General features: G+C 38.6%; 1 protein-coding gene and 1 long non-coding RNA gene across 12 annotated transcripts in view; one reads left to right on the top strand and one right to left on the bottom strand.

The window, feature by feature from the left end:
• The window catches only part of Sugct (succinyl-CoA:glutarate-CoA transferase), a 546711-nt gene that overhangs the window by 96283 nt on the left and 429607 nt on the right, over positions 1 to 20821 (top strand). For 10 of the 11 annotated variants that reach the window (XM_048339429.1, XM_048339423.1, XM_048339433.1 and 7 more), the window contains one exon: positions 11271 to 11366. The exons of the other annotated variant lie outside the window; for it this stretch is intronic. In XM_048339429.1, the coding sequence (XP_048195386.1) occupies positions 11271 to 11366 (96 nt within the window). The remainder of the gene's footprint in view (positions 1 to 11270; positions 11367 to 20821) is intronic. 11 annotated transcript variants of the gene reach the window in all.
• Positions 2472 to 20759, bottom strand: LOC125346684. The gene is made up of 3 exons (XR_007210006.1): positions 19052 to 20759; positions 4533 to 4534; positions 2472 to 2482 (listed from the first exon to the last, which is right to left on the bottom strand). It is a non-coding gene; the product is annotated as an uncharacterized LOC125346684 (long non-coding RNA).

Genomic DNA, 20821 nt, shown 5'->3' with positions numbered 1-20821 from the left:
TTGGGCCCAATTGAGCTCCCTTTTGAGAACTTAGAGTAAACCGATTACTGACATAATTATGGGAATGACATCCTCTTACACAGAAACTATGTTGTAAGGAGAAGAACCTGATGGTTTCTGTGTTGATGGCCACTAGGTAACCATGGCTGTGTCTTATCATGAGCTAGGACTACCATAGCTATATTGCAATCATCATAGGCATCTCCAGTTGGACATCTCAACTAGACTTTAAATCTATCCATCTGTCACTTCTACAAACATAAAAGCCAACCAACCAACCTAATATATTTCTTCACTGAGAAAACCATTTCTACAAATAAGCTCACATTTATTTTAAAGGTCAGGCTAAAAACTCCAGAGTTCCCTTTGTAGCTTCTCTTATAGTCCTGACAGTCTGTGGCCAGGTCTTGTGACTTATCTTTGATTGCTCTCAGGGTCCTTACTGTCTATACCCATGTGAGCTGGCTTCTCTTCTTGTGAGGAATGTGACTAGTTGAAGGAGTACTCACATATACTGAATTTGTGGTTCTTCTTCCCAGTACATAAACATTGTGGGGGAATGTTGAGGAAAACAGCATCAAAAGGCATCAGGACATGGAAGCAGAGGTGATAGGAACTGGAGGAAACTCTGGCAAATAGAGAACTGGAGATAGTACCTTAAATGAATATAAGGAGACAAAGTATCTACAGATTTTCTCAAAAGGAACTGTAACTTTCTGTAGAAGAAAAAGTTTTTCATGAAACAATGAAGGAAATGCTTTTCATGAAACAATGAAGGAAATGTACAGAAGGAAATGGGAATCATCAGCCTTTATTCAACTCCTTAGCTTTTAAATAGTCTAGTTCTCTTGCATAGAACTCATTAGTCACCCCTCTTACAGACTCACCCCACTCCACTTTTCTACGCTAATTCTGACTTCAGAGAAGGGTTTCCATATCCCATCATGAGTTTTTAGCACTGTGATGAGCTTAGGGCTCCACCGTATCTTGGATTCCCTTGTTCCCTAAGCCACCTTTGCTGCTTTCCTCCTTTGAACATGGCCTCCGATCATGGAATCGTTTTTAACTCAGGCTATGTTTGTTTACCTAGGACAGAATGAAAGAAGAAGGGGACTTGTTTTTTGTTTTGTTTTTTTTTTTGGCCAGTCCTGGGGCTTGAACTCAGGGCCTGAACACTGTCCCTGGCTTCTTTTTGCTCAAGGCTAGCACTCTGCCACTTGAGCCACAGTGCCACTTCTGGCCATTTTCTATATATGTGGTGCTGGGGAATCGAACCCAGGGCTTCATGTATATGAGGCAAGCACTCTTGCCACTAGGCCATATTCCCAGCCCCGGGGGACTTGTTTTGTGTGACTTCAGTGTGAAGAGTTTAGAGGGAAATAGAGGCAAATTTCAACTTGTCCTTATTCAAAGAAGGTCCGCCAACTTTTCTCTGGAAACATTCTTCTTCATTAAGACTCTCTCTCACATTCTTGTAAAGCTATATTACACCTGTATATCCTAGTTCAGTGAATCAAGTACTTGCAGTATCTCAAGTGGTGGAGTTATTGCTGAGGAAAGAGCTGCAAACACATCAAAATCTTTCACTTCCTGAAGCAAAAGGAGAAGAGGAAGTGACCCGTTTGAATGACTGAGGATTTCACTGAGAGATGACGTTGAGCCAGAACCTTTCATCTTATACTGTCTCATCCCCTACCATCTTGCTTAGGACTCAACACTTAAAATTACTCTATCCTTTCTTGCATATATAGATGCAGGTTCTTTGTTATTGTAAAAAATGAAACCTTTATTCTTCCATCTCACTTGCTTGAGCTATTAGTGTTCAATGTCTTCCTCCCCCCACCTTACTCAGCCTCTGCAAATTCTCTTGTGACTCACACTTGGTTTTCAGTCATTCCTTAGCCTACTTTATTTTGTTGTTATTTTTATACTTTTTCTTAGATGCTTTTAATCTGGACTTTCAGCTCTTTGCTTTATTGCCTCTTTCTCTTAGTAACCATCTGTGATCTCCTGGTCATCAAATCTAATACTTCGTCTCAGCCCTTACTATCACTCATTTATCAAAAAAACTCATGATGTTTTCATTCCTATAACCTGGACTACAATATTTCTCTCAGTTGGAAAGTCCTTTATATGACTTATTTTTGTGTGAAGAAATTCCCGTTATCAAAAGGTCAGCTCAAATATCACTTTGTATCCCTACTAGATTAAAATTATTTCTTATAGCATTATTTATTTCATTTTTTTGGGGGGGGGATCGGTCATGGGACTTGAACTCTAGACCTGAGCACTGTCCCTGAGCTCTTTTGCTCAAGGCTAGCATTCTACCACTTTGGGCCACAGTGCCACTTCCTGCTTTCTGGTGGTTAATTGGAGGTAAGAGTCTCGTGGATTTTCTTGCCCAGGCTGGCTTTGAACCATAATCCTCTGATCTCAGCCTCCTGAGTAGCTAGGATTATAGGCGTGAGGCACTGGAGCCCAGCTATTTCTATTTTTTTAAAGTTTTTATTATAAAACTGATGTACAGAGAGGTTACAGTTTCATACATTAGGCATTGGATACATTTCTTTTTTTTTTCAAATTTTTATTATCAAACTGATGTACAGAGAGGTTACAGTTTCATACGTTAGGCACTGGATACATTTCTTGTAGTGTTTGTTACCTTGTCCCTCATGCCCCCCTCCCTCCCCCCTTTCCCTCCCCCCCCAGGTGTTCAGTTCTCTTCCACCAAACAGTTTTGCAAGTATTGCTATTTCTATTTTTAACTATTAATTTAAAATCTTTCTGATCAATGAAACTATTAAGAGTGTTTAGTATAGCTGGTCACTGGTGACTCATGTCTGCAATCCTTTCTACTCAGAAGGCTGAGATCAAGGTTCACAGCTGCCGGGACAAGAAGGTCTATGAGACTCTTATCTCCAATTAACCACCAAAAAAGCTAGTAGTGGAGCAATGGCACAAGTGGTAGGTAGCCTTGGGCACAAAAGCTCAGGGATAGAACCTAGGTCTGGAACACACACACAAAAGAATGCTTTTTAGGTATCTGTTAAATGCACAGAAGTACCTTTTATTTCCTTTTAAAAGCTTTTACAACTAATGTTTCAGGCAAAAATGCTATTTTATTCTACAAATGGAAGTAGTTTGAAGAACTGAGCTATTGAAAATATGAAACCATGTTTGAAGAAGACATTTGAAACTCAAGACATGCTGTTGCAGGAATAAATAGTATAGCATGTCTTTAGATGTTGCTTTCCCACATTTCCAGTTACTCATCACATCTTTTTAGTTGCCTATAACTACTTCTTGTGTCATATGATTGACTAGGTCAGTGGTTCATGGCAAAAATATGTTTGATGTATTATCCTAAACAAGCTTTTGAAATTTAGTCTCTCTTTGCTGTCTGGTCTTACCTCCTGGCAATTGATATCCAATTTCTTCATATGTCTGATTTTGATTCAGATGGATTGGTAAAATTATCAAGCCCAATACAAATCAATTTTTCTTTTGAATTCACTATATAAAGTAAACATTGATATGATTTAACTATCATTAGTGACAATTCAGAGGAATGGGAAATTGTGCACTTAAAAATTAAATTAAAAAACTGCTCTGAAGAGAAGGATTTGGTAATATAGGTTTTCTTTGCTAAGTGAATAAAAGTAGAGCTCATAAAATGATTTACCAACTCTATTAGTTTTCAGTGTTTACAGGTAAAATGTTTATGGTTAAAGTTTATTTATAATTATGTTGGAATAGAAGCCAGGCCATATTTTCAGGGAAGCAGACAACTGCATTAAGTATTATGTAATAATCAAGATCAGGTTTATCTGTAGAGGTTCACCTAATTGAAAAGATTGCCTACTTACTATTCTTTAAAAACCAACTAGTGTGGTCCAATTAAATGCTTCTAAAATCAAGACCATTCAGAAAATGTAACAATTCTTATTCCCCATGTAATCTTTTCTTTTTTTGTCGGTTGTGGGACTTGAACTCAGGGCCTGGGCACTGTCCCTGAGCCTTTTTGCTCAAGGTTAGCACTCTATCAATTTGAACCACAGCACCACTTTTCTGGTAAATTGGAGATGAGTCTCATGGACCTTCTTGCCCAGACTGGCAGACTGTTATTCTCATATCTCAGCCTTGAGTAGTTAGGACTACAGGTGTGAGCTACCAGTGCCTGACTTCTTGTGTAATCTTTTATGTGTTGTGTCTGTATTTTCTCTTAAATATACTTGAGTCCAAGTATTTTTCCAAGTCTAATGCCAACTTAGTATGAGCTATCATCAACATGTCTAGACCCTTGCAGAATTCATAAACGTCCTCTTTCTCTCTTGGCTCTTCTTTTTAAATTCTTTGAGTATGATTGAAATTGCAGTGGGTAGCCTTATCAGGTGCACATCTGGACAATGTGCAGATAATGATTTCTTACTGTGACCCAGATGAACTGGTGTGATCTCGCCTTTGTCAGCTTCTCTAATTTTATTCCTTATCTCTTTTTTCACCATGCTTCAGTTGTATCGGTTTGCCTTCACGCCTCCCTCCCCTGCCCTCCATTTGTCAATCTCTGATGACTTAGAGATTTCCCACATAACTCACATTGCTTTTAAAGTTCTTTTTTCACCTCCTCTCCTCATGGCAGTTGCCTATAACTTTTTTTTTTTTGGCCAGTCCTGGGGCTTGGACTCAGGGCCTGAGCACTGTCCCTGGCTTCCTTTTGCTCAAGGCTAGCACTCTGCCACTTGAGCCACAGCGCCACTTCTGGCCGTTTTCTGTATATGTGGTGCTGGGGAATCGAACCCAGGGAATCGAACCCAGGGCCTCATGTATACGAGGCAGGCACTGTTGCCATTAGGCCATATCCCCAGCCCCTGCCTATAACTTTTTAGTTATCTTTTCTACTATTCTTAAGCCCAAAGAGGGGCTGTACTATATATTCTTCATTTCTTTATTTATACTTTGTTTCTAACATAAAGCACTCACATATCACATTCTGTATCTGTATAAGTATTAATTGCTCTTTTAACTCATTAAAGGATTTTAGTGTTCCAATTTTGAGTTAGGTGCTATAAGAACACATAAAAACGTATAATGCCAGGGTGGGAATGTGGCTTAGTGGTAGAGTGCTTGCCTACCATGCATGAAGCCCTGGGTTTGATTCCTCAGCACCACATAAACAGAAAAAGCTGGAAGTGGCTCAAGAAGTAGAGTGCTAGTCTTGAGCAAAAAGAAGCCAGAATGGTGCTCAGGCCCCGAGTCCAAACCCCAGGACTGGCAAAAAAGAAAAAAAAGAACATACAGTCCATAATATTTATCCCCAAAGAACACCTAATTTAATAAGATGAATGGGAGAAAATACAACTATAATACTGGGGACAGCAATATAATTTGAATGGCTAACCAGCTAAGTGACCTGAGGTAAATCATTTCCCTCTCCTGTTCCTTTACTTCTATACCTGTAATATAAAGGACTTTGGTTGGATGTTTTTGGTTCTCAAATCTGATCTGTAACTGTAACCATTTGATGGATTCAAGTCAGAGAAAGACATACTTAATCCCTACCTTCCCAACCAATGTACCAAATATATTATCATAAAGTTTAGGGCAACTAAATGACTTTAGTCCTTACATCTGTCAAGAGAAGAATTCAGGCAAGTCTCAGATATAATAAGGGTAATCAAAAGGTTTATTAGACAAGAAATATGGCAGAGAAAGAGAGTACATGGCATAGACATGCCACAGGGAAGATGGTAGTTTAGCTCATGTCTGCCATCTTGGTAGTCTTTTTCCTTATAGAGCTTAGCCTTGGGTTAAATAGTGACAATTGGAGTCCTTTTGATTGCCGAGTCTCCTTTCTGTTTCCTATAAGGTTGTGATACCAAAGATTTACTGCTGTGCTTTTTTCTTCATTTGTTAGTCCTTACCTTCTCATTCTTTTGTAGCCCCCCCACCCCTATTTCATTGTCAGGCAGGTTTTTTGTTTTTTCATCAACCAGAAAGAGGTTATTTTATTTGTGAAAAAGCAAACATTTATCTAGTCTTTAGATTGAAATTTTTTATTTTAAGTTTTTATTATCAAACTGAATTACAGAGAGGTTACAGTTTCATACATTAGGCATTGGATACATTTCTTGTACTGTTTGTTACCTCGTCCCTCATTCCCCCTCCCCCCTCCCCCTTTCCCTCCCCCTCCATGAGTTCTTCAGTTCATTTACACCAAACAGTTTTGCAAGTATTGCTTTTGTAGTTGTTTGTCTTTTTTTACCCCGTGTCTCTCAATTTTGGTATTCCCTTTCAATTTCCTAGTTCTAATACCAGTATACCCGGTTTCCAATATACTCAGATAAGATACAGAAATAGTGTAGGTACAACCACAGGAAGGGGATACAAGAAGATCATCAATAATAGAAGCTACAGTTACACATGGCATGTTGAAAGTAGTTACAACTGTGATATAACAATCATTTCCATAACATGTAGTTCATTTCACTTAGCATTATCTTATGTGTTCATAAGGGTATAGCTATTGGGCTCTTGTGATCCTCTGCTGTGACTTGTCAGGCAGGTTTTGTTTTTTCCAGCTTATTCTACCATCTGCAAGCTGTATTGGCTATAATACTTGCCTGTGTTTCTACTAACTCATATTATAACTAATGTTATACTGGTTAAATTATTTCTTCCAAGTTCTTTCCCTGGAGGATTTGATTCATTAGTTATGGCTTGGGGGGGTCTAAGAATTCTGTGGGTAGTTTTGATGCACAGTTAGGTATAGGGAGACTTTATCTAGGACATTTTCACTTTGACATCTTAGAATTCTAATCATAGGACAAGGCAGACTTTGAAAGAACTTCGGGAGTTGGGTAAATGAAGATATTATATTTCTTCAAAGTCAAGCAAAATATTTTCTTGTCTGGATGATGTTAGTGAAGCTTAATGCAAAAGTTGATGTTAAAATGAAATTTGAAGAAAGGGTAGAAATAGGGGCAGGAGCACAGTTGCATGGCTGGTGCTTGGTTTTACTTAGTTGGAGGCCAGAATGTGTGTGTGTATGTGTGTGTGTGTGTGTGTGTGTGTGTGTGTGTGCTTGCTACCTTAGGGGAAAGTGAAATGTTTTGATGCAATGGACCATAGTTCTTGTCTAGTTTTTCCTGTTTCACCCTCAAATTTGTTTTCCTTTATGAGGATTGTATTACTGCAGCTTGTTTGGAGGAAGTGAAACAAGCATGTAGTCAAGTGGTAACAGACACCAAGAGGCTGCTTTGTGAAATAACTGAACATGTTCTTCCTCCAGCTTATAAGGGCTGTGCCCTTTGAAATCCACTTTGACCACCACATTGGTTCACAAAGACCTTCTTCTATGTTACCTAAAATAATAGTTTTGGTGCAGAATGATTATTATTAAACCAAAGTTAGCTTTTTTTTAGATGAATCCATGTAAAAGCAACATTCTGAGTAAATTATATAGCATCCACTTGATGAAATAATGAGCCTAAGCTTAGGGGATGAAAGTAATGATCTAATGTGATATTTATAATGGATACGTAGTATGTAGTTATTAACCTAAAAGTCACATCCTGCATTCTTTTAATTTGTGGAAAATTTGTCATTAATTGCTCAAGAAACCTCTGATTTTTTATACATAATCACGTCATAGCTGTTGACTTTTTCTCTCCTTCTCCTCCCTTAAAATATATCCTTATAAACAGTAGATTACTTTCAGATTTGTAATGCCTTCTTTAAACATTGAGTTTCTAAGTTTATCCCTGTTGCTCTCTTTTCTAAAATAGAATTCCTTTTCCCCTCCTAACTGCTTTGGAGTAGCTACCAACAAATCTCACTTTGTTTTTTGATGGTAGCTGGCTTGAAAATCTTATTTAACCCTTCTGCCAAGTGAAAGCCTGCTAATTCTGAAATGATTTCTTTTCTCTTTTTGGTTTTAATTACCACTTTAGGGAGGAGATGGGTATGGTCTTTCATTTAGAGACATTTTGAAAGATAAGGGCTGACCCTTTGTTCTAACTCACTCTAAGTCCAACAGGGTCAGAATCATAGGAGTTGAAAACTGAGAAGAACAAATAAGATTGTAGATTGACGGCTCTTACCTCTCCCTGGCAAATGTCTTGAGGTCATTCTAGAATTTACAGAATAATTTGTGATTATCACTACCTCATGTAGCCTTGCCGATCTTGGTCTATTAACCATAAATTAACTTTGAAGAAAAATGATAGAAAAAACTAACTTCTTGTGATTGCTTGCTTGCAAGGAATTATCTCTATTTGGATTAGTGGTCTTTGACAGAGTGAATTAGAGAATGACTTTCACCAGTATTAATTTGAAAGGAAAGTAAAAATTAAAATAAGAACAACATAGCTAGCTCAAGAAAGTGTTTCACGGGTTGGGGATATGGCCTAGTAGCAAGAGCACTTGCCTCGTATACATGAAGCCCTGGGTTCAATTCCCCAGCACCACATATATAGAAAACGGCCACAAGTGGCACTGTGGCTCAAGTGGCAGAGTGCTAGCCTTGAGCAAAAAGAAGCCAGGGACAGTGCTCAGGCCCTGAGTCCAAGGCCCAGGGGTGGCAAAAAAAACAACAACAACAAGAAAGTGTTTCACAGGGCCAGGCATGGTAGTTCATTCCTGAAATCTTAGCTACTTGGGAAGCAGAAATAGGAGGATTATAGTTCAAGACCAGCCTGGGCAAAAAGCCAGCTATATAGGAGGTACAGGTAGGAGGATTCGAATCCAGGCTGGCCTAGACCAAACCTTATCTGAAAAAACTAAAGCAAAAGATTGTGGTTCAAATGATAGAATGCCTGCCTAGCAAGTACAGGGCTTGAATTAAAACTGAAGTACTGCCCCTGCCCCCTCCCCCAAACCAGTTATCTATCTTACAGAAATGATCTCAGTCTTGAGAAATCATCCCCAAATTCAGAAGAAGGCATTCTGAGAAGATGATTACTATTATATTCCTAGATTGTTAAGAGGAATAATAGAGTAAATAATGTAACTTTGGAAGCAAATACAAAACCATTTCCTCTTTTTCGTATTGCTCTCTGTGTTTATATTGCCCTTTGTGATGTTATAGGCTCACTGTTGCTTTATCAAAGCCCTGAGACTATTATCTGCTTATGTAGTAGGAATTCCCATAACATTTCATTTGATTCAAGAGTTCTGACTTCCAAAATTTTTTGAAAACTATCAGTTTAGCTCAAATGCTTAGCACCTTATGGAGAATATTTTAAGGTCAAAGAAATTGAATTAGATACCATGCAATTTCATGTTCACAGAAAAGAGAAATCATGAATCTGTACTTCCCATCTCAGGCATTAAAAAAAAAACACACTAGGAAATGTTATTTTGATTTTCCATTTTGAAAGACACAAAAATGGTCTGTGAAATGGTGATTAGCACAAGGCAGCCCCAGGCAGCCCTGGAGTGCTCCACAGTTCAAATGCCCAAGACCAGATGGACGTCCAGAAGTGGATGACTCAAAGTTTATTAGTTTTGCCACCTGGGCACTACAGCAGAACCAGCTGCCACAAGGCAGTTCCAATTTCAACAGAGCAGTAAATGAACATAAAAACGAGTGTAAATCCCTAGAATATAGGAAAGGATAAAGGCTGCTCCGCCAAGGAGATTCATCCAGGGTGAGTCCTGCTGATATCACTTGTAGGAGGTGCAGCTGACATGCCAGGGAGAGGGCAAGAAAAGGTTGCACCAGGTGGCACTAGGCCCTGGGGTGGGGGGGAAGTCAAGCTTTGAGTTGTTCCAGAGGCCAGTATCAATTTGAAATGTGATTGAATTGCTTGCTTGGTATGTTCCCAGTCACATCCCATGGTCTAGAAAGGTCAAAATGAGCTAAAGCTATATCATGATTATGTCATGAAATAAGCACTTTTCTTTTGACCACTCTTGAAAACTATGGAAAATCTTTCAATCATCTCCTTTCACAGTTTGGGTTCCTGGAGTCATAGGTGTCCACTGGAACATACATGAAAGCTCATGAGGAATCAAGTGGTTTTCCTCATGTACTCTTTATATAGAGTTGGACTTGATCTGCCCATGAAAATACTGCAAAACTCAGAACTTGACTATAGGATTCTAGATTACCTCTTTTATTACAGAGAAGGTGCTCTAAAACCTAAGTGAGAATAATGATGAGGGTACAGGGGAAGGGGTAAGTGGGTAGAGGTACAGTAATTTTTTTTTTTAATTCAACCAGGGTGATTCACTAATGAGTTATTTAAAAAGTCAAATAAATCTTGATTTACTATGTCAAAAGTGTTTGGGAAGTAAGAAACAGAAAACATGACTAAACTGAACCAAACAGAATAGACGCTTACTCTTATTCCCTTTTTAATGTAATGGGAAGTGCAGAGGAATGTGGCTCCTGGATTGATACAGGCTTTTTTGGTGGCTTAACCCTAGCTACTCAGGAGTCTGAGATCTGATGATTGTCATTTGAAGTCAGTCCAGGAGGAAAGTCTGTGAAACTCTTATTTCCAGTTAACCAGCCTAAGGCTGGAAGAAGAACTGTGGTTCAAATGGTAGAGCACCCACCTTGAGTACAAAAGCTAAGGAACAGCTCCCAGCACTTGTGTCCAAGCTCTGATACTGGCACACACAAGCAAGTACGTACAAACATAATGGAGATGGAAAGATCTGTATCAGTAGCTGATATGGTTTGCTAGGCTGGATACTTTATGCTCTAGGCTGGACCAAGGTGCCCACTGCTTGGGCAACTCTTCAAATGATCTTTTCAGGAGCTGCATGTCTACACTACATTTGTATAGTTCTCAATTGATATTTACTTAGTTCTCGTGCAAATATGTAATGCTACTTTGTTGGCTCTCTTTGTTTGAGAATAAAGACATGTGCGTATTTTGGATGGGGTCAAGGGGAAGGAGGCAGATAAGAATGAAGAGAAGAAGAGGAAGAAAATGCAGACAAGAATCCAGTGTATATCCCACAAAATTAAGAAGAGTGAAGGAAGGAGTGGGCAGGGTAGGGATAGGTAGGGAAAGCATGGGTGACAATGTTGAAAGAGGTTTCATTGATTAAGACATATTGTATTCATAAAGTGCTTTGTTAAATGGCAACTCTTGTATAATTAATTAAAGATAATAATAAAAATCTGTTGGGACAGTTTATTTCTTTTATGATGACACAAAGTAAAATCACTTTCATATGATAATATTTTGTTTATGAGTATAACTAAATTGCTTCTGTTGCTTTCTTTTTAAAAATTTTGTTCTTTTCTTTTTTTGTAGGTGGCGTGCTTGACCCAGATAGCTGCTAATTATCTTATTGGTCAAAAAGAAGCCAAACGCTGGGGTACAGCTCATGGCAGTATTGTTCCTTACCAGGTAAGAATAAAATGTTGCCTTGAGTTACTAGGATCTGCAGTTTTGTTCCATTTGAGTTTGGGAAATGGATTTCTTAAAAAACCCTCCAGGGCATTCTGTAATGTATCTCTGTCTAGTTAAAACAAGGTTCTGTTGTTCTCTTTAAATTCTGTGTTTTGCACATTTCTTCATCAGAAGAAGATTAGAAACAGGATGCTCAAATGGATCAAAGGAACTTGCTGAAAGTGAGTGACTTTTGGGCTCATGTGATTTTTTTTTTTACCCCAAAGAGGCAGTGACTGTAGCCACTTTAGAAAGCATGATTTGTTACCATGTCAGTTATAAAACGAATGCTACCTTCTCCATCTGACAATAATATTCTCACAGGGTTGGAGTGAAAGGAAAATTTGTGTGTGACAGATCTTTTTGGAGCAAAACAGATGGTTCATTTGCTGCTGTTCTTTATTAAATGTCTAAACTTACCCTTCGAAATTCTGGACTTTGGCTAGCGTGAATGAATATGTGAAGAAACTATGATCTTTGCAAAATAAAAACAAGCACTCAACTATGTCTTCAAAAGCCTTTACCTTTGCTTAGACCGTTCATATCATATTTATATTTATTAACGTATTTGCTTTACTTACTGTACTATATAAGCTTAGGAGAAGACTTATAGTTTTCATCGTTGAACCTAATTCTGCTACTATTGAATTATCTGTGGAAGGAAGGACTGACTGTTACTCATAGTTTTAATGCTAGTGCTCTTGATGGCAAACATAGATGTCAGTGTTTTCCATTTTCCAGGAAACCCATCAGCATTACTAAGCATCTTTTTAAGTTTAAAGAATTACTTCCACAGGACAAAGCTGGTTTCTTTACTATTAAAAAAAATGCCCAGCTGAATGGAATGGTTCGTGTCTAAAATACTATCTACTTCAGGGAAAAGATACTTCAAGGACAGTCAGGCACATAGTACAGCTCTCAGTCAACCAGTGGTTGAGCATAGTAAGGCACATCTATCATGAGAGCTCTGTGGAAAGCATGAATAGGAAGTTTGCGGTCCAGGACAGTCTACCCCAAAATAACTTAAAGAAAAAACAAAGCCTGTGGCTGAAAAGGCAAAGCATCTGTCTAGCAAGCATGAGAACCTAAGTTCAACCCATAGTGCCATTTAAAAAAAAGAGACATCTACTCTTCCTTAGCTTGAGCCATGCTTTTAGCCCTGAATTTTGCTAGTTAGTTTGGAGATGGGATCTTTCAGACTTCTCTGCCCAGGATGGCTTCCAACTATGTATGATCCTTCAGATTTCAGCTTCTTGATTAACCAGGATTATAGATGTGAGCCCCTGGGACTTAGCTAGAATATGTGTGTGTGTGTGTGTGTGTGTGTGTGTGTGTGTGTATGTGTGTGTGTGTGTGTGTGTGTGTGTGTGTGTGTGTGTGTGTGTTGATATGGGTTCTCAGTCTCAGGGCCTGGGTACTGTCCCTTAGCTTTTGCTGCTCAAGGCTGGTGTTCTGCTACTTGAGTCACAGCTCTACTTCTGGCTTCTTAGTGATTAATTGGAGATAAGAGTCTTTTGGATTTGTCTGCCTGGGCTCATTTCATAGTGCTATCATATCTCAGCCTCATGAGTAGCAAGGTTACAAGTGTGAGCTGCCAGCTAGAATGTCTTTTTAGAAAGCTTTCTGAAGACCTCGGCTATCTCTTCTAGGCATCCATGCCAAAATTCTGTTATCTTGTGTATAATCTCATATCACTGTGAGGTACAAAGAAAGTAAGAATCTTTAACTTTTATATTGGAGGGTAAATGACACAAAAATGTATTTCTCTTGGTTGAACTGAGTTATATTAAATGGATTCTGTGCTTATTTGATCTTACTTGATTGCAGTTTCATTATCTACAGGAAATAAAAGATCTATCATCGTCCTTCATCAGGAGCCCAGAATTAATTTATTTCCTCTTGGTAGAGAACTGGTTCAGCATAATGTTTAAAAACTAATGTAAATTTAACCTGAATGAAGCTAGCATAGCAAGATGGGTCCTAGATAAGCTAGAGATCTTGGTCTGTTTTCAATATTTAAATAGATTTGGGGACTATTTTCAAGGGTGAATGCCAAGATAATTATAATTCAGTTTTCTATAATTATAACTTTGCATATAATTTCAGTTTGAGTTTTGAGCTGAGCTATAATGGAAGACCCTGATTGTCTCAGGAGTTAGTTAACATACCCAGCTCACTTTTCTTACTTGTTAAAATCTGTCTTGAAGTTTGTATACCTTGATGTAGATTTATGAAAAGCAGTTATCCTTGATTTGTATGTTATTTTATCAACATGCAATTCTTAACTGCTCAGATTCTTGGTGGTGTTCTCCTCTCTATTATTTGGCTGCCAACTTCCTTCCTTCCTTCCTTCCTTCCTTCCTTCCTTCCTTCCTTCCTTCCTTCCTTCCTTCCCTCCTTCCTTCCCCCCTCCCTCCCTCCCCCTGCCTCCCTCCCTCCCTCCCTCCCTCCCTTCCTTCCTTCCTTCCTTCCTTCCTCCCTTCCTTCTTTCCTTCCTTTTTTTTCTAGTCTCCCTTCCCTTCCTTTCATCTTTTATTCTCTGATTTATTTTTATTTTCTTCTCTTCCCTCCTCCCTCTCTCCCTCCCTTTGAAATTGGGAAAACTCTCTTAAGGGTATATTTATTTATTTTATATACTTACTTACTTGTACTGGGGCTTGAACTCAGGGTCTGGGTGCTGTTCCCTCACTTTTCACTTAAGGTTTGTGCTCTACTATTTGAGCCACAGATCCACTACCAGCTTTTTTTGGTGTATAATTGGAGATGAGTCTCATTGAGGGGCTAACACTGCTCAAAAAGAAATATACGTATTACCTTACTTATGTAACTGCAACCCCTCTGAACATCACCTTTGCAATAAAATTTAAATGGAAAAAAAAAGGAGTCTGACTTTTCCTGCCTGGGCTGGTTTAGAGCTGTGATCATCAGGTCTCAGCCTCCTGAGTAGCTAGGATTATAGCAGTGAGTCACTGGCTCCAGGCTTTCCAAAGAGGTTTGAGTGGGATTTACTGGGAAGAAGGACTATTTTTCTCTTCTAGGCTTATTTGTGCCTCACGGGTGAAAAGTTTTAACAGCAGGCCGAGATTCAGGAGTTTGGGAGGAGTGGGATAGCAGAGTGGTTCATATACAATTTTTTTAAATTGCCAAGATGATGTACAGAGGGGTTACAGTTACATACTTAAGGTAGTGAATACATATACACTTCTTGTCATACTTGTTACTCTCTTCCTCATTTTTCTCCTTCCTTACCCCCCCCCCAACCAAACTCCTTGCTTTCATCATTTTTAAAAATCTTTCCCATGATGGACATTGTCATTCTAGTCTACAATGCCTATGAATTCTATGATTATTAACCATAAAACAATTCCTTCCAGGTCAGGTGATATATACATATATATTTCTTTCCTTTTGCTTAGTGTAATCTGTTCCTTCTTTTTCTCTCATTTCTTCTCTCCTCCCTGCTGCCCCTGAGTTGCTTAGTTTGCTCTCATCAATGTCCATTGCAGCTGTTGGCCCCCCTCTACTGCATTTTTTTCACCCATTTTCCACTCATTCTGTGTTCTCCTCCTAGCTTCCCTCCAATGGGCACATGCATATACCATATGTGAGGTAAAGAATATAGGGTCCTCTAAATACTATAAGTCTTTGGAGTTCTTTTCAGTTTGGCTATTAATTTGTGTACATATGAATAGTGTTTGGCATTTACTTTTTGGTGCCTTTCTCCCAAAACTGACCTTGAGTCTCACTGTGAATTGGTATCTTGGGTCCTGTTTTCTTTGTCATGTCCCTTTGTTATTTATTTTGAACATCTGAATGTCAGGGAGACCACGTGCCATTTATTTCTCTGTTCTAGGCTTGTTTCACTCAACATGATTTGTTCTAGTCCTGTACATTTCCCTGTGAATGCCATTACTTTTTCATTTCTAATAGCTGTGTAGAATTCCATATTTCCAGGTACCACATTTTTGGATCCATTCATCTGTAGTGGGGCATCTGGGTTGTTTCCATATCTTGGCTATTGCGAATAGTGCAGTGATGAATGTAGAGGTGCACGTTTCCTTGTTGTATCCTGGATCTTGTTGCTCAGGGTATATGCCTAGGAGTGTTATGCCTGGGTAATAAATAAGGTATGTCTATGTTGAGTTTTTTGAGGAACCTCCAGACTGCTCTCCAGAGTGGTTGTACTAGTTTACATTCCCACCAGCAGTACAATAGGGCTCCTTTCTTCGCATCCCTTCCAACTTTTGGAGTGGTTCATTTTATGCTTCTTCCCAGACTTTCAAATGAGCCTTCAAAGAGAAATTTTCCTTAAACAATCTGATAAGTCATATGGTGATCTCTTCAAAGCTTTGCTTCTAAAATAACTTCTAGGCCAATAGATTAAAGAAAACAACCACTTACAGATTAAATAAAATTATATATCTTCTTTGCTTAGTTTGGGCTTATTCAACTAAGGAGGCTAAGCTTTGTTATTTCTAGTAGCAACATTTGGCAGAATTAAATAGAAAGGTTAAGCTAGGCAGTAAATTCCAAGTTTGAGGAGGTGCAGTACTTGGTTATCATTCCTGTGAAAATGTCAAATCATAGCAGATTAGGTAACACTGAGAATCTTTTTTTTTTCCTGTAAGTCAATGTGAAATGCCTCTTTTAAAAGTCAAAATTTAAACAACTCACATTTATCTCTTTGAATGTGATTAATTCACCTAAAAAGTCACACTGAGCCAAGTGCCACTGGCTCACACCCATAATCCTAGCTACACAGGAGGCTGAGATCTGAGGCCAGAGGTTCGAGACCAGTCCAGCCAGGAAAGTCTGAGAGACTCTTATCCTCAATTAACCACCAAAAAGCAGAGGTAGATCTGTGGCTGAAGTGCTAGAGTGGTAGCCTTGAGCAAAAAAGCTGAAGGACAGTGCCCAGGCTCTGAGTTCAAACCTCAAGACTGGCACACAGACACACAAATACACACACACAAAGTCATACTGAGGCTCTTACTGAAGTGTGAAGGTGAAATTCAAACAGATATATGATTTTGTTGTATATTGACTTTGATTGATTCATTGCTAACTACATGGCAATAATCATGTGTTTCTCTTTGACCATATACTATGTAACTGAAGTAGATCTGTACTTCTACATATGTCTATAATATATATACATATATCTAATATAAATTTATGTGTATATATATATATATATGCACACACATTGTTTTAATCTTATATGGATGAAAGGGACTATAGCATGATCCCTCCCCCCAAAGAAGATGTAGAGGTGTTAAGTGACTTTTATGTGCTAGTTTAAATTAGAATGATGGCTTTAGTCTACTAATCCAAACTAGAAGTTCTTTTCATTCCTTGATATAGAGTCATGTAATAAGCTCCCTTTCTTTAACAGATAGAGTAATCCTGATCTGTTTCTATTTCTGTTATCTTGTTGAAAAATGACCTGTTATAATTCTAGAAGGTACAAGCATAGTAGGTGACCTGGAAGCAAAACTATATTTGAATTCTGAACTATGGAACAGGTTCATTTTCCCTCTACTGAGGTTTTAATGTGACTCTTATGTGACTTTTAATGTGACTCTTATGTGACTTTTTTTTTGCTAGTCTTGGGGCTTGAACTCAGGACCTGGGCACTGTCCCTGAGATTCTTTTGCTTATGGCTAGCACTCTATCACTTGAATCACAGCACCACTTTTTTCTGTTTATGTGGTATTGAGGAATTGAACCCAGGGCTTCATGCATGCTAGGTAAGCACTCTACTGCTAAGCCATATTCCCAGCCCAACTTTTTTTTTTTTTTTTTTTTCTGTCTGGTTGTAGGGCTTGAACTCTGGGCCTGGGCGCTGTCCCTGAGCTATTCAGCTCAAGGCTAGCACTCTCCCACTTAAGCCAAAGCCACTTCTGGTTTTCTGGTGGTTGAGGATAAGAGTCTCCCGGACTTTCCTGCCTGGGCTGCTCTCGAACCTCTGGCCTCAGATCTCAGCCTCCTGAGTAGCTAGGACTACAGGTGTGAGCCACCAGTGCCTGGGTCTTATATGACTCTTAATGAATCAAGCAAACAATTTCTTGATTGGACTTGTAGTTATTAAAGCTCCAGTGAGAAAGAAATGAGCCCTAATTTCAAGGAATTTGATGTGAGTTGTTAAAGCTTTACTGAATTATCTAGTACATTGAAATTCAGCATAAATTCATAACTAACAAAATAAAATTTAGGAAAAATGATTTTCTGGAGCATTCTCTTCGAGGGTCAAAAGGTAGGAGTCAATCTCTGTAAAACATACAAACTTGCTTTTTTGAGAGCCAAGAAATTGTGGAGATTTCTTTCTCAGCTTTTAGTGTGGTAAAAATATTTTCTACATACCTAAAGCCTTTTTAGTACTGGGACTTGAAGTAAGGGCCTTGCATTCTTGCTGGATCTTTTCATTTAAGGTTGACACTCTACCACTTGAGCCATGCTTCCATTTCCATTATTTTTTTTGCTGGTTAATTAGATTTGTCTGCTCATCTCGCTTCAAACCCCGATTCCTGTATTATGGATGTGTACTACTAAATGTGTACCAACTAAATGAACTTTGATATTGTTTATTTATATAAAAACAACAACAAACACTCTCTGGAGATTTAGTGGGAGCTAAAGAGCCAGGTGATAGAAATGCACTAGTTTGCATTTCAAAAGTTTCTGCAAACTTTTATATAAAGGAACACTGATAATTTAGAATATAAAAATATGGAATTCCTGGTAAATTTAAGCATGAATAGTCAAAAGATCCTTCTGCCTTTTATGTCCTAAAGGTATTTGGCAGACATCTTTTGCACATTGCTCCAAAGCTTGTGGATAACTGGATCCTTACTAATTTGTGATTCTGGTTTAGACAAAATGAAGTCTTTTGTGAAACAAGCCCTGGTTACTTTGAATCCAAGTAGCAAGGGCTTTGCCACAATTCTCAGAAAATAGGTCATTGGACAGTCCATGAGGCAGATAAATTTAGGGCAGACATGCCAACTTCTGGCTTAATAGCTGCTCCCTTGTGGGCTTCTCTTTACAAAAAGTTTGACATTCTTTAAAACAAAATTCCTAGGCTTGAGAAGAGTTAGGAAATATGAGGGAATTGCCTAGAGAACAAATACACGTATGCCTATTTGATTTTTGAAAATCAGTATTTCCTCTAATTGACAGCTTCAGTCTCTTATTTTCATTTCACTAAGGGGTAAAGAAGGAAGTGTGAAGAAAGGCAATGTAAGTGTTAAGCTCAGAACTCTTGTAGGATTTTATCTGTTTTGCTTCCATTTTCAGTATACAAACAAATTGATAGAATTATGTTTTCCTTATCTATCAAATTTGGCTATAATAATCTGAAAGGATCAAATGTAGTTTTAGATATTCAACTAGATGAGAATGTTAATTATTAGCCTTCTATAATCATAACCATCAGAGATAACATTGATGCCAGTTATTAACTACTTTACATCTATCAACTGAATCCTTACAACAATCCTTGAAGTAGGTTTTGCTGTTATCCTCACTTTCACATGGGAAACTGAGGTATACAGTGTTGAGCTAACTTTTGCAAGGTCATCATTAAGTGCTGTAACTGAGATTCTAAAGGGGGGAGTGGGGCGGGGGGGATACTTGAGCCTAACAGATGATACAGTGCTGAGTGTTTAGTTTTCCTCTCTATTTTCATCCTCCTGTTGAAGAACTATGTGACATTTCCTCTACGTAAAACCCCCTTGAGAACTGCCAAGAGCAGTTGAAGAGGTATAAACAATTCTGTTGTTTACACATCACAAGGATCCTTAATTATGACTTAAGAGCAAATTTCCTTCAGGATATCAGGAATCTTTTGATTGCATATGTTAAAAATACATTAGAATTGTAATTAAGTCAAGTTACAGAGAATCAGTTCTATGTCTCTTTATGAATTCAATGAGAACAATGCCAGTATAGGAGTATGGGAGGTGATGTTAGCTATTGTGAAACCCATGGTTTATGGTTTTCAAGTGGCATTTCGTGTGGTTTGTAGGCCAGGGAAGGAATTTAGGTGGGAAAGAGTATTTTAGATATGAGGAAAAGGACTTAGGAACATGGAGATGAACACTAGAGATGAACCAGGTAGGCATATCTACCAAGCCCCTTTCAACCAGGCCTATCACCAGATATTTGCAACCCTCTTTCAATTAGAACCTTTTCTGCTCTTGCTTTAGATCAATGACTTGTACTAAAGGATGATAGAAAGTAGGTTTTGAATATGTTTGTGTGTGTTCAGGGGCATAGAGACCAATTTCTCTGCTTAATGGACTCTAGAAACGTGGACTTAGAACCACAGCAAAGGTTCTGCCCCCTCAGAGAAAAGGGGCTTGGGCAGGAGGAGCCTGATAGGGCTCCACTGTGGAGGAGGGAACATGTTAACTCACAGCTAAGAGATTAGCTTGGTGGCTTTGTGTGGAGCTCAAGACTGGCTCAAAGAAATCACACAGGTCTAGGCTCTAAAAACACTTGGATTTGGATGTAGTTATACATCTTATTTTGCTTTTTGTGGTGTCCTAGTCAAAATCACATTGAAATACTGCGTAACTGTGCTTAGCACAAATTATGTATCTTGATGGGTTGTTGATCAGTTACCAATTCCCTGGAGAAGCAAAACTGAGTTCTATATTAGGACAATTTACTATTATAATTCAGTTGTACTTTGGGTGTAGCTAGATGTAGTTTAGTGGCAGAGGTTTTGTCTAGCATGTACAATACCCCCAACACCTACAAAGAAATATCATTCATGATGAGGCAAATAAAATGAAAGAGAGGAAAATGAAAGTAAACCCATAAGATGTTAGGTGCTGAGGTGAATCTATTGGAGAGTTGAGCAAATCATGTGTGTGGATAAATATGACTGTACTCTTTTCCTTCCTACATATGCTCCTGGCAATTAGGAAAAGAATACTCCTGCATGGGCCCTGCTCAGGCAGGAGATGGGGCAGCTGGGATTCCTCAGATGAGAATGAATGCTGAGTGGGGCTAGGAAAACAAGAACTTGAAAAAAACAATATCAGTAATTCATTTGACTGTTTTTGTTGCAAATACTATGGTTTGAATTCAAAACTTCACACTTTCTGGGAAAGTGCATCTCCTCTTCTTTCTGCATGGATTATTTTTCAGGTAGTTTTGCTTTTTGCCTAGGATTATTTTGGGACCACCACCCTCCTATTTGACATCTCCCACATAGCTAAGATAATAGGCACATGAAGAATGCTCAGCTTCTTCCACTGAGATGGAATCTTGCAAACTTTTGTTCCAGGTTGGCTTCAAACTGTGATCTTTCTGGTCTCAGCTTCCAAAGTGTCTAGGATTACAGGCATGAGCCCCGGTGCTCCACTTATTTCACACACACGCACCCCCCGCCCCCCAACACGGTA

This window comes from Perognathus longimembris, chromosome 2 (assembly GCF_023159225.1).
Source record: "Perognathus longimembris pacificus isolate PPM17 chromosome 2, ASM2315922v1, whole genome shotgun sequence".
NCBI lineage: Eukaryota > Metazoa > Chordata > Mammalia > Rodentia > Heteromyidae > Perognathus > Perognathus longimembris.
Note: the sequence above shows the minus strand (reverse complement) of the source record. Positions and strands in the feature narration are given on the sequence as shown.